We start from the raw sequence: 15,331 nt of genomic DNA on the forward strand, positions 1-15,331 counted from the left end.
CAACCTTTCCTTTAAACGTAAGAGAATGCGAAGTCAGGTTAATATCATCACCACAACGATACCTTGTTATTGTTTCATATGGATTACTGAAAACAGTACAAGTAAAATTTTATTTTACTGTTTCACCTGAACTTGTATAACTGGAGTTTAAAAACTAGATATGTATTCTAAGCGACGTTAAATGATAGTACTGTACTTCAGTCTCCATGGGAAACATTTCATGTGTAAAGAAGAAAATAATTCCTTTGACTCCAGATTTTGTCACTGATTACCCAGCCCTTACCTTCAGTGTAGTTTGATTATTCTCTTTTTGGCATATAATATCAATGATGGAAGAATCAACAACCCCCAACGACACTGAGAACAAAAGAGGGTAAAGATGGTAGAGACAGACCAGGCCCACCAACTCTCAGAGGTTACTCACTTGGCTTCCTACAGCAGGGAAGCCACTCTGGCTGAGATCAGCCGACCTGATGAGACTAATCACTCTGAGTCTAGCCTTAGCATACTCATCTTGTCTGATAGATGCACTGAAGGAGATTTTGTGCTCGCCACTGAGTAACTCTCTGTGCTTTTCAGCACCAAAAGAGCCCATCCCAACCTCTCTAAGCCCACAAGTACATCACCAATATTCCTGGCAGTAGCTCCTGAGAAAGGCGCTGAAAGAAAAAAAGTACCTATTCGTTACTGAGAGCTCAAACGTACCCTATACTGCTAGGAAGGACCATCCACTTCCACTAACCTTACAAACACCTCTGAACATTTCTTGGTAAACTTCATCCAGCCTCTCAGTGATTCTCGTCAGCTACTGTCATCGAGTATTTTGTACTACTGAGCCTTTGGGTATTAAACAAATGTAAGGTAGTTACTCAGATAATCTCAGATATGTAACGTCATGCATTAAAAGGCAGGCCGCAGGACAATTACACACCAATCTACCATATGAGGAATGTCACACAGATAGAAATAGGTTAATGAACTTACCTCACCTCCCATAGCGACAGTCTTTATTGTTCTACATCTGACTGGAGAGTGCTTATGGGTAAATATGTATGGAATTTCTGTCCTGTGATTTTTATATGCCTGGTCATATTTTAAAAGCAAAGCACGGTTTTATTAGCAGTATTTGTTTCTTGTCAACCCCACTGAGTTTCACCGCGCATACCTAGCGACACCGAACACAAATGTGTCATCCCACGGCCTGGCACGAACGTGTACTATATAGCACTCCAGTACCAACAATCAGAATGGCACCTTCAACTAACTTTATCAACACATCATAAGCTCTTCTGTTTGATCTTAAGGAATGGTATTTAATTAGCCAGATGGTAAAATCTACGAAATGCACACTAGCAACAAAAAGTTCTCGAAGCTTGACCACGAGGGATGTGATAATGAGCGTAACATAACTAGTCATCTGGAAATGGTTGGTATGCCTGATTCTGATGAAGGCATTTCCATGCCATTACAGTGACGTCAAGTGCAATATACTCCTGTAACCGAAAGCTGTATTTCTGTGGCATAGTTTGTTACTGATACTCCTAATATTACTGTCAGACTGTGAAAATGAAGGGTACTGGAAATGAACGGGCAACAACAGAGAGGTGAGGTGCCACATGTGGATATCAGGCCTCCATGAATTAACCGCTGTGTATAATACGTGTTTTGAGACAATTCTGACCGTTGCATCCAAGTAAATGAGCTACTTAGAGGGACCACGCACCACACCTATAACATTAGCCATTTCCATAAGTCGACGTCCTAATGTAATTTAATCATTATGTAACATCGTTTCAGTTGTCAGACTACTTTATCCAGCTGAAGGGAAAGAACGTACTGAGGTAATATATTGCCACCAAATACAACTAACTCTTTATGCAACAGTAGAATAATCTGAGTATTTATTACTGCAATGCTTAATTATAATGGCTATACATAATGACTATCGAGCGACAAATACGAAACAGTGTCACGATTACGCAACAAGCATATGATATGAGGCACTAGCAACTCTTCCATTCACCTAGAGAATGGTTTATCAGGGCTACCTCCTGCCACACACATTGTGAGCTATTTCTAAAATCTTCGTTCTCATTTCTTAGAATGCATAGTGCTTACAGGCCTCGAAAACTTTTTGGTGAAAGTGTACAGCCCAACAGATACCATGATGGTAGCGGTCTCCTTGATGTTGCCCGGAATGTACACCATTATAACGACCGAAAATGTAATAGGCGTCAGATTATGGTCAGAGGTTAAACAATGTCTCCAAGGAGGATCAACATCCATTCACGTCACTGACAAGACACACAAAAGGATTGCCTCTTTGGCTTTTCAAGTCCATATCGAAACCCTGCTGATTAGCATCTGAGAACTGGTGCTGGCAGTGGAAAGGGGAAGAAACTGGTCTGGGTTGCCAGCAATGCATTTGCTCCTGGTTTATTAGGCTACTAGATCACAGTCTGTTGACCAACGAAGCTACTCTCTTCCTGCCATTCATCACTGCCACCTACAAAGAAAGCACTTCTGGTGCCACTAAATCACACTTCCAACTGCTAGCTCTGCAACCCCATCAAGGATAATGAGAAATTGGCACATCTCTAAGCAAAGTTGAGTTTTGTTATTGGTACAGTCAAAATCCAATGACTTTATGAGGTCAAAGCAGGCAATGATCATAGGAAAGATTAAACAAACCAATCCAACCACTACAGATACAAGGCTGTAGTTCATGCACTAAATGTGTGATGGAATGATTACCCTCCGTCAGCCCTTTGTCCTAATCTAGTTAGGGATTTAAGAATACCCCGTTGTGACATCCTCACCCTAGGATATCACAAGCAAAGTGTATCCCCCAATTTTTGACGCCATTCTCATTAGCTGGGGAAGGCGCATGTCGTGTGGGCAATGACCTACTATTTGAAAGGAAGCATGTGCAATCACAGGTCAGGGAGAAACAGCATGGTGATCTGAAATTCATTAAAACAGATTTTCCTGATCTTCCACGAAAACCATCATGTCAAAAACACAGTGACGAAAAGTAATAGTCATAAAAAAGGGTTCTGAACGAGACAGCGGTACGACGTATTAGGAACAGACGGTAGGTAGTGACATGTAAAGTTGTATGGCACGTAGGACTACTGGGTCTCAGGGAGTGGACGATTAAGTGTACGTGTACGTGCAGAGTAGGGTAAAACTACCTTACCGCCTCTCCCTCCATTTCTGTCTCCAAACCCCATACTACCTGTGCAGATTATTTGCCCTAGAGATCATAGTGCAGTGAATTATTCTAATGTGAAAAATATACTCATCAGATATCGTACTTTAGTTAGACCCAGCTTCATTCCTCTTCTTGTTCTGGTCAAGACTGTTGTGTCGGCATAAAAAAAAAAAAAAAAAAATAACAGTCACTAAGTGAACTTGATTCTACCATGTGCCCAAATCCCTCTGACAACCTTTATCGAGTCCCACTTATCCATCAGCAGGTTTGCATTATCAACCAAAGGAGCCACGACGAGGTGGAGTGTTGGTCCCTTAACTACATACCTAATGTCCATCTTAACGTGGTGAAGATTTTCTTTTGGAACATATCTACAGTATGTAAATGGTAAAATAAGACAATACTATGGCTCTACATCCTTTCCATAGCACTTCCTCATTACTAGCTGCACATTCTAGCTAGTCTTTGGCCACATATCCGTACTCAAAATGGGGAGTCGGCAATTTCCGACCAAGTTAAAATGAACACAGTACAGTATTATCATTATGCTCCACTTGCCCAATACAAGCCACGACAGCCACCTCAACACTGACCTCCTCCAGCGGTTGAAGACTGATGTACAGTAGACAGCATCGCTCACAGCATTCACTGCTTTACCCTGACATGACTCTCTCTAACCCTGTTATTTCATTCAGGTTTTGTGAATTTTTATTTCAGTCTCTTTGTATCTATATAGAAAAACTAATTGGTAGCAAGAATAAAATGAACAAAGGTGCCATCGAACTGAAGAAAGTAAAAATGTAATGCTGAGAACTTGACCTGTCGAAAAACTGTTGCTTGGTACGCTTCCGCCAAGCCTTGCGCACGGACTCGACATACAGTCTCCATGATGCTGTTCACTGTGGGTTGAAAAAGAAAAAAAAAAGATAAAATAAGTAGGCCCCATATAACCGTAGCCTTTGTCCCCCTTGGCATTGCTGACCTAATCGGTTGAATCATCCCATCGTACTAAATCAGTGACAAAAGCTTGGTTGAAATCCATCCAGGGGGTTCAGGAGAAATCGTGCAAACACCCACATAAATTTGGCCACTGAGGCCTTGACCTAGCGACTAATCAGTTCATCGTCCCTTCAGACTATGTCGCTAACAAAAGATTACTCGAGATTCGTCGAGGGTTCAGGAAATATCGCAATCACACCCATATGACCTTGACCCTTGACCCCTTGATCATGCTAACTTAATCATTTCATCGTCCCTTTAAAGTCCATCACCGACAAAAGCTTGGTCAAAATCTGTTGAGGGATTCAGAAGATATCGTTCCCACACCCGTATGACCTTGACTTTTGACCCTTTGACTTTGCTGACCTAATTAGTTCATCGGCCCTGCATACTGTATCACTGACAAAATTTTGGTTGAAATCCGTAAAGGGGTTCGCGAGACATCGTGCCCACGAGGATAAACTAGGTCGACTCCATATGACGCTGGCCTTTGACCCCTTGACCTAGCTGACCTAATCAGTTCATCATCTCATACTGCATCGCGGGCAAAATTTTATTCGAAATCCGTCTTTGGTTTCAGGAGATATCGTGCCCACAACAGTGTTATGGACGCTTGGACCCACGCATGCACACACGTTCGGGTGGACGGACCAATCACTTAATGCCCCCTCCACCATAAGTGGATGGAGGCATTAAAAAGAAAAAGACTCAAGCTACCCTGGCTATAGCTTTAGGTAGGTAGGTAGGTAGGTAGAGAGAGAGAGAGAGAGAGAGAGAGTTACAAATAGAAAATCTCACTAACCTTATCAACAGGCGAGGGTGCATTGGATGAGAGTGTTGGTGACGTAAGACCATTGCAATCAAAGGCCCCCTGCTCTAAGAAGGTCACATTCCGCCTACCGCTCTCACCTGCACTGTTCAGGGTGGACTGGCGGGTATAGCGGATCACGGGGGGCTGTGGGGGTTGGAGGTGGAGGAGGTTAACGTGATGGCAGTGAGTGGAGTAATAAAATAAATACATTTATGGATGTGTGCACACATACGCTCTCTCTCTCTCTCTCTCTCTCTCTCTCTCTCCTTTAGACAATATTCGTTGCACTGAAGAAGGGTAAGACAGGCCAGTCTATATGCTAAGGTATCCCAGGGTTCTGACTAGTGACTTTGAAGGATCGTGCGGGAGGTCTGCGACCAGTTTTCTCCTCTAAACGCTCTTTTCAACAAATCACAAATTATTGGAGTAGTTCCTTTGGAATACCAGCATTACGAGGAAGCAAAAGTGGACATGACTTAAAACATTTCCATAAAATACACTAGGTATTTCATTACACAGAATATCTGCGTTTCCTGGTATCCGTAACCAGCAGAGGTAATAGATATCTCTTCGATGAAGTAAACCCACGCTTAGGTAAAATTTGTTATACCTAATTTAGTGGGGAACTGTTTCCTCTTTTCCCGAAAATTTTCCAAGATTGGTCTTATTCCCTTTGATTGGGTGCAATTTCTTTTACCCGCACTGCACGTGAAAGGGGTGGATGGAGATAGCCTCTGTCTTTGATTCTCTCTCCTTATCTTGGTAAAGGAAAGTGTCGCCGGTAACTTTATCTGTGGTTACTCGTGCGATCTTTGAGGTATTACTTGTCCTCGTAGACTAACCCTATAATTTAGTGTTTGTCTGTGTCTGTCTGACACACACACACACACACACACACACACACACACACACACACACACACACACACACACACACACACACACACACACACACACACACACACACACACACACACACACACACACACACACACTTGCATGCTTTAGTGTAGTATGTGTGACGTGATCGTCAGTGGAGTGGAAAAATTAGGTTCCCCCCGTCTTTATCGAGATAGCTCAAATCTTTTATTCCTCTTAATGCAAGGTTATTTGAATCATCTGAGAGTGTTTCATGTGAGTATGTGTTATTAATGTCTCCACTAACCTTCTCGTGGTCGAAAGAACCCTATAGTCTTATTTTAGCTAACGCCACATGATTTTGCTTAGCTGAAGTATGGCACAGGAGCCTGAGGGCGGTGCAGCTTGGAAGTTTATTAACACCTCTTCCTTATTGGTTATATTTGTATATGTTCCGTCATTATATTCTTGTGTGTTATTCACGCAGTGCATGTCGATATCAAAGAGACTGAAGAAGCTAAAAAAAGAGAATATTAGTGGGTAATAATAAAAAAAAAAATTTAAAGGAGGAGGTGCTATGGAGCCTCCTTAGCCGATGAGAACACGGAACACTGGCCTGAGAGTGTTAAACAGACGGTCTTAATCCAAACCCAGTGCCACATTAGACACGTTGGTATTCGACAGTACACTGACGTAATGGACATCATTTTGTAAAAGGACAGTGGTGTATCGTGAGAAGGGTGGTCATTACATACTGCCATATTCTTAGAAATGAGAGAGTTGCAAGTTTTGACGGTAACTTAATAGAAATATGAGTATTATTGTGAATACTGTGATTACCCTGCAGGCCACATTGTAAAACACATTCAGCAGCGAGATGAAAGAGCCAAATGCTAAGTTACACAAATGACTACTGGTGCCATAGATAATGAGCTCACCTAAACCTTTATATTCTCACGTTTACGGATGTGGCCTTCAGTAGGAATAGAAGTGTTTCAATGACATTTTCTCCAAAGATAAATAATATTCACTAATAGACAGATACTGCTCTATTTCTATATTACCTTCAATCCAACCACTATTCCTATCTCTAAAAGTATTGAAATTCTTGGTGTTTCACTTAACTGCACCTTCAGTTGGACCTCTCATATTACATTATATGCTAAAACCACTTCAAACACAAACACACATATTTACACACACACACACACATGTTCCAATACCTTCCACTCTCTCACTCTCTCTCTCTCTCTCTCCACACACACACACACACACACACACACACACGTTCCAATACCTTCCACTCTCTCACTCTCTCTCTCTCACTCTCTCTCTCTCTCTCTCTCTCTCTCTCTCTCCACACACACACACACACACACACACACACACACACACACACACACATCAATGCAGGTACCATGTGTATGTAATAACGAATGAAAACATCGCGTTAAGTAGCTTCATTTTCCAAAAACAGTTTCCCTGAGGCGTGGTCTGGTACTTTGCAGGTCAGTTATTACCGTATACTGAGAGAGAGAGAGAGAGAGAGAGAGAGAGAGAGAGAGAGAGAATATCCATCCACCATCAAATCCCTTTTTGGTCCACTAAGACCGTCGGGGTTTGGGATTCGGCTATTCAGCCCCAACATTTCAGTCTTCGATGACCAACCTTACTCACTTCTAATTGGTATTTGCTTAAAAATAAACCCTAACTTTCCCTTATATATATAATACTTTAACAGCCTCATTCGTTTGAAGGTTGTATTTTAGTAAACCACTGTTCCTCCTTATCTGGATAAATGGTTATAACCAAACGTAGTTAAGGGCTTTCAGCGAAACAGGAAACCATCTGACTTATAACCCAGTGCTATCACCCAAAGGAGGCAGTACATCGCTCGAGCGGTTGGGTAAGGTGATCGATAGCTGTGTGTGTGTGGTGGGGAAGGGGAGCAGGTGGGATTTTGTCTGTGTGTAAGGGGAGGGCCAGGTGTGTGTGTGTGTGTGTGTGTGTGTGTGTGTTTACTTGACCTCTGCAAGTGTGTGAGTGTGTGTGTAAACCCGTATCACGTATGTACACATCAGCGCCCATTCCCGACTGATGGTCTTGTTTACCTCAGCTGCTGAATTTCACCTGGTTTCCTGCACACACACACACACACACACACGCACACACACACACGCACACACACACACACACACACACACACACACACACACACACACACACACACACACACACACACACACACACACACACACACACACATATCCTTCCTCACCCTGAACACAAAACCAGCCTGTAATACTCACGGATCTTCGCCTCTCGTGCCGAGACGTACCTCGCCCCGCCTTATACTCCTGATACTGGGACGTCACACACAGCATCGCGTACGTCTGGGGAGACAGGGAGAGAAAGTCTGAACGAGAGACAACGGCGGAGAGGATGAGCAAGGAGACCGAGAAGAGAGAAGTCGATAGAGGTGTGTATAAGGGTGGAGAATGTGAGAGAAACGGGAAGACAGCGGGAGAAGCAAGAGCGAGGAAGGGAGTTACAGAAACTGTCAGGCTTGGAGAGAAGAAGGGTTGCATTAATGCCTGTCGTCTGTACAAATGTCATTTAGCAAGACACTTAGGGTATTGTAAATATTAGAGAGAGAGAGAGAGAGAGAGAGAGAGAGAGAGAGAGAGAGAGAGAGAGAGAGAGAGAGAGAGAGAGAGAGAGAGAGAGAGAGAGAGAGAGAGAGAGAGAGAGAGAGAGAGAGAGAGAGAGAGAGAGTTACATAGAATTACATTAATACACACGCCACACAGGCTTTACGGTCCCTGCTAGGCTGTTCGGCCCTGACACTATTACAGTATTCAAGTTACAAAAGCAGGAGTAAAGGATAGCACGCAGAAGGCTCTCCCCCCACCCTCCAGACCCTCCGGCTTTTCCTTTCCGGGGGAAAAAAAATGCGAGAAGTAGCACCTTGCGGGGTTTAAAAGCCTGAATGAAATCAAAGAGGAATGGCAGACTAGAATATAATGTAAATGGAAAAGTTGGGCATACAGCCTCATTTTAATTCTAATCTGAACCAGTTGCACGCACTTTTTACCACTTTTAAGATAAAAATAGAAAATTTGAAATGTGTACTTATTTGCTACGTATGCATGCAAATATCTGCACACCCATGCATGTGCACATAATCCTTTAGGTCATACACGACAATGTCAATACTTAGACACATACATATACATATGCATATACACCTATATAATTATCCTTACTTAGTGTCCCGAGAGAACAGAAAGATAGGGATAAGTTGAGAAGGCGATGTCCACAGTTGGTACAGCAGGTCAGGTAAAGTAGAATCAGATCACGGGTGGCAACTCTACTCTCTCCTCCCCAGAGACAGGATAAACACGTATTCGTATACATACATCTTCATATGTACTGTGCATGTGCATACACATATAGGTACACAATTACTTTCGTATTTATATAATACGTATTACATCAAGAAGTATATATAAGCTCTTCTCAAAGCAATTATGATAGTAGATTCGACCACGTTCGTAGGAAGCTTATTCCAGTCATTACAATGGAGAAGGTGAAGAAGTTTTGGGTTGTATCAAGAAGTCTTCCATGCTTGCAGCTTCATGCTAATTTCTAGCGTTGTGGACTCAGTAATAACGTAAATAAATTGATTCGACATAACTAAGTTGGGTGTCTGATAACATTCAATTAGTTGATCCCTAATTCTTCATTTTCTAAAAGAGATTAAATTCAGTCCTTTAAGCCTCTCAATGTATGGTTTATTCCTCAGGGACGGAATTTGTCTGGTAGCCCCACGTTGCACAGCTTCGGGCTTCTCAATAATTATCTTTGACTAGATATGGTGCCCAATATTGAATCCCAAGCTTTAAGTGTGGCCTAACTAAGCTCTTGTGTATAGGATCACAATATCCTTGTCTTTATAAGTAAAATGCCTTTTGATGAAACCTAGGGCTTTGTTGACTTTATTCGCGGCTAGGATACACTGACTATAAAATCTGAGATTATCTGAAATTACTATTTCCATCTTGTGAATACTCCCTATATATCTGGCCTTGAATATCGTAACTGTGCTTTTTTTTTTTTTTTTTTTTTGTCACACACTGCAGTACCCAGCATTCATTTACACTGAACGGCATTTTGCCATATTTCTGACCATTCAGCCAGGTCATTTTGAAGGATATTTCTGTCCAGTTCAGTTAAGACAGAATCTCGTATTTTTGTGCTATCCGCGAATTTAGAAATGAAGTTGTCTAGGTAACAGCGATATTGTTCACATATACTTATATTATGAACAAAACTGGTCCCAATACTGATCCCAGAGGAACACCACCCGTCACGGGGGCCCAGTCTGACTCGACTCGGTTTGTTGCGGCACTTTTTATTTTCTTGCACGTAGCCAGGAACCTATCCACCTGTGAATATTTCCATCGCTTCCAAAGAATCTTAGCTTTCTCATAAATTTATTACGTGGTACTTTGTTAGAGACTTTCTGGAAATCTAAAGATTATATCTAGGGACCTGATACTACTATTAATTGTAAAAATCTTATAAAACTCAATTAAAATTTTGAGGCATAATCTCCTATACATAAAGCCGTGCTGGCTGTTGCTAACTACGTAATTAGATTCTAGGCATTCAACTGTCCCACGTCTTATAAATGAATCAAGGATATTTCCCAAGACAAAGGTTAAGCTAATTGCCCTATAGTTGCCTGGTTGATATTTTTTTTTTTTAAATACTGGAGTTACGTCGGCCAGTCCCCATTCCTTCAGAATCTATATTTGCTGTAATGATTTATTATAAATAAATGTAAAGGGATCACATATTACATCTGCTAAATTCTTAAATATTCTAGAATAAATATTATTTTGTAGGATTAGATTAACGTTTTATATGTGTAGATTTCGGCATGACTGTTTTGTTTACTTTCTCTCATTCCTTAGGAATTATTTTTTGTCATTATTGTTATTGTGCATTGCTAATATGAGTGCATTATTGCCTGAGAAAATGTGAGTTCTTTCCATGGCTCTAAAGTATGCATTGTTACGTGAGAAAGTTTGAATTCTGCCCAAGGTGGTGGGGTGTTGTGGGCAGTACTGGTAGGTGGAGTTGGAGGGCAGGTATTTAAAGTCAGTCAGTGGCGGACGGACAGTACTACACTTTGATCTTAGTCAAAAGGACTTTGGCATGCACCCCCCTAAACGCCCTCTCGTTCTCGGGGGACATCAGTTGGACCTCGTTCACAATCATCAATATTTGGGAGTGTGGTTCGACAGAAACCTATCCTTCACCACACACATTCGTTATCTGCGGAAGAGAGCTGCCCCCAGGATCAATGCACTCACAGCGCTCTCCAACCGCACTCTGGGAGCTTCGAGTCGTGTCCTCCAGACCTTCTATATTCATGCCATCCGCTCCCTTGTTGACTGTGGTGCCATCTGCCTTGTAAGGCTCTCTGGTGCCCAAGTTCGTGCACTTGGGACCCTCCAGAGCAGGGCACTACGTGTCATCCTTGGAACCCCACAGTGGACACGGCTCGAAAACCTCAGAGTCGAAAGCGTCCTTCCATCCCTCCAACACAGGATTTGGAGTCTATTGACAGCAACTGCAGCACAGCTCTGCCTGCATAGACCCTCACATCCTGTCTCGGGCTATCTTGCTTGGGCCACTGCAAGACCACCCAACCTGCACCCAAGAAAGGACTGGGTACACCTCCTCACCAACATCATTCACAATCTGGGCCTCTCCCACACCTTCAATGAAGGCCCAGACCTCCGCCACGATGCCTACTCCCCCCCTCCACCCTGGCGGCCCCCCACTATGCAAAGCATCACTCCCACATCCAACAGTCCCAGAGCATCCCATCCAGCTCTCCTACGACAAGATGCCATCACGAGGATCTCCTCCCTCCGGACTCCTAACACTCGGGAGTACTACACAGATGGATCTGTCTCACGTGACGGGATCTGCAGGTGCCGCATTCGTCAGTGAAGATCATGTCAAGACCTGGCGACTCCCCACGGGAGCCACCACGTATGCAACAGAGCTTGCGCCATTCTTGGCGCCCTTCAGCATGCGCTACCGCTCTAAGAAACGCGCATCATCATCCACACAGATTCGCTCTCGTCCATACTAGGTCTCCGAACATGTCACTTCGCAGACAATGTGAACCTGTTGACTAAAATTCATGCTGTGGCCGATTCCATCTTTCGCCAGGGAGGTGAGATCCTCCTGCATTGGCTGGCTAGCCATGTTGGAATTTCAGGCAATGAACGTGCTGACTCCGCAGCCAAATCTGGGACCACCCTACCGCAGACTACGTTCCCCCTCATGCCCAGCCTCTCCCAAATAATGGGAGCGGCAAGACAACGAGTGCACGAGCTCACCATCACAGAACATGAAAACCTCATAGCTGAGGGCTCGTACTCCGCCACCTGGCTCACCAGAGCCACTGCATATAGGCCACTTACACCCCCACCACTCGTGCCTCATTCACTTGTCGCCCGCCTCCACCGACTCCGACTTGGCTACCCATGCTACTCACAAATTACCCGCCTCAACCCCACACCTTGTTCGCACTGCCGCCTAATCGATGAGTGGCCATTACTGCACTATATTCTCGACTGCCCTGCCACTGCCACTCTCCGCTCAGCCATCAGTGGCAGTCTCACCAGATACATCTCTCGTGCCTTCACTGCAGAAGAAATAATCCAACTCTCTCCTCCTTCTTTACTTCTCCACTTAGTTTCCACCTACCCCCCACCTTCTTAGCAACCTTTCCCCTGTGCATTAAGCACCACCACCCACCTCTTTTTCCATTTCATACAATGCTCATCTCTGACGGGCTTCTTCTGCCCGTGTCCACTCTTCAGATGAAGGTGGACGAATTTACATCATCATCATCATCATCAGACGGACAGTAATAGAGTCAGTGACAGAGTTAGTGAGCCGGATAGTGTGAGCTAATCAGTGTAGGATGGAGCAGTCAGTCAGAGAGTCAGTAAATGTTTGAGTTAGTAAGTCAATGAACGGACAGTGAGCGAGTAGTAGTGTGTGTGAAGGACGAAGCTAACGTGAGAGAGAACAGTCGGTGCTTTTCATGTGCACCTCAGCTGTGTCTAGAAGGAATAAAACCCAGAAGTGTTCAGCAGCCTTTAATTAACCGTCAGACTTGTCTGCATTTCGTTCTCGACGTATCAACTAACCTTATAGCAATACTACAAAAGGTTCCACTATTTCGATTTTTTTTTTGACCATTTAAAAACAGTTTATTTCAGTGTTACATATGAAGATAAGTTGATTTTTTTTTTTTTTTACCAATTAACTATGAAGATAAAAGTCACTGACAATACAGTTACCATTAATATATATTTTTCTTTTGATAAGCAGTTTGCATATATATTTTCATGTAGGTAAATGCTTCAGTTTGTGAGAGTATGGTGATAATGCTATATGTATAAAAATTATGTGTACAAATGTAATTTAGGTGTTTGAAAATACTTGTGTTTTCTTAATGATGCTCTATATAAATTAATATTGTATTCATTTGTTGTAATCCATACTAATTGTCTTGTTCATATCCAGTTTCTGTATTGTACTCATACAGTAACTTATTACATAGATCTTGTCTTTTTCACCATAGTGATTATGTTCAACAAAAAGTTGCAGAGACATGTCAGTCCACGTACTATGGCTGACTGTGAACAACTTAGTATTCCTAGATTTAGGTACAATTATTGCATATTGGTTTCCTGGGAGATTCATTATTTATGTTTCTCTTTTTCTTATTGTTTTTATTTTGCAGTTATTTTCATTTTGTGTTTTACTTGATTAAATGCAAGGAACAAGGAAACAAAGGCTGGAAACCGACATGAGTGCTCCCTCTTAGATAAAAAAAAATAACAGAGAGCCGAAATCAAGATCAGTTCGAGATGAGTGGACACTATGCATTTAAAAGACTGGAGGTCAGTACGAAATACAAACAGAGGAAGACAATTCCAGACCTGACCTCTTGCATACATGCATGACTTGGAGTAACTTTTAACTCTTGCATTACAGAGCTGGACAGAAAAGGGATGAGAGTTTGCTGCCAGACAGGTGTTACACACTGACTGTAGTGGTGGCTGGAGGCAAGCAGACTGTCCAGAGGAGCGGTTACCATTGAAATTGCAATAGAGATGCAGAAGTGCTTAGGAGAGACAAAAGGTTGAAGGCAGCCAGAAAGAAAAGAAAAATTAATAGTACAAAAGGACTTAGACTCCACCTTGTTGAGAGATCCTGTATGTGGAGAGCTGTAATCGACCCAAGGGCAAATAAAAACCTGTGTATAAAGTCAACATCTGTTTGGGGGTGAAGACGTCACGGAGACGTAATATGATCTTTCAAAGATTAAGCCCGTGAGAATAAAACCATAAGTACTCATATGTTTAGAGATGATGCAGAAGTGAGTTGAGTATTATTAAAAATAAATTGTATCTCTGTGGAAGATTTTTACTGGTCGAAAGATGTGAGAGCTTAGTTTTTGACGCAATACAAACAACACGAATAACCCCATTCACAGATATGAGCCAAGTCAGACATTAACCCATTAGTTCCCAGGGTTCCTGTGTCAGGGACTGTGCTGGAAGGGAACGAAGCATGCTGCCCTTTGCAGTCGCGAAGCTTATAGGTCCCTACCCTGGGGTTCCTTTCTTTATCAACTTTTGAAAATGCCCTGTTCCGTTCTATATTGAGGTCACTGGGCGCGAATGGGCGAAGTGTGCCACAGCCTCATCCCTTGCTTGCTGAAGTAACTGTTGAAATGGACGCTGCAAGAAGCGAATGAAAAAGAGGAGAGCGGAGTTATCAACGTATGAGTGGATAGGGTTAGATGTACAGCTTAGATGATTACTGATGAATGGAATTGAAAAGAGTTGGTGATAGGACAAAACCATGAGGAACAACGCTATTGATAGCTCTAGAAGAAGAATGGTGGCCATCTCCAACAGTAGCTATAGAACGGCCGAAAAAATAAAAAATAAACTAGAGGTGAAGGCACAGATACAAAGATAGAAACTGTAAGAGGACGGTTTTAAGATTAAAGATTTTTGCCAGTCTCGATCGAAAGCCTTTGAGATGTCAGGTGCAATGGCAATGCTTTCGCCAAAGTACAGAAGAAGGATGACCAGGAGCCTGAAAAGGTGGGAAGATTGCCAGTGGTGCATCCCTGGTAGAGCCCACACTGGCAGCCTGAAAAAAGCTTGTGATAGGAAGGGTGTTGTATTTTTTTTCTTTTTTAATAACGGGTTCAAAAACTTTAAAAATACTATGTGTTAAAGCAATTGGGAGATAGTTAGAGGGCTGGGAATGGTAACCCTTATTTAAGAGTCTGAATGATAGCAAACTTTCAGCACATAGGAAAGGTACAAGTCGACA

General features: G+C 42.7%; 1 protein-coding gene across 1 annotated transcript in view; it reads right to left on the minus strand.

Annotated features, from left to right (window-relative positions):
* Nucleotides 1-605: 605 nt before the first annotated feature.
* LOC145390944 (uncharacterized) overlaps nucleotides 606-15,331 on the minus strand; it is a 188,675-nt gene continuing 173,949 nt past the window's right edge. The window contains exons 4-6 of the mRNA XM_080265681.1: nucleotides 8,191-8,274; nucleotides 5,016-5,168; nucleotides 606-659 (exon numbers count right to left, since the gene is read on the minus strand). Of these exons, the coding sequence (XP_080121807.1) occupies nucleotides 606-659; nucleotides 5,016-5,168; nucleotides 8,191-8,274 (291 nt within the window). The remainder of the gene's footprint in view (nucleotides 660-5,015; nucleotides 5,169-8,190; nucleotides 8,275-15,331) is intronic.

The sequence above is a fragment of the Coenobita brevimanus genome, chromosome 16 (genome assembly GCF_032717465.1).
Source record: "Coenobita brevimanus isolate Jiangsu-jjx chromosome 16, ASM3271746v2, whole genome shotgun sequence".
NCBI lineage: Eukaryota > Metazoa > Arthropoda > Malacostraca > Decapoda > Coenobitidae > Coenobita > Coenobita brevimanus.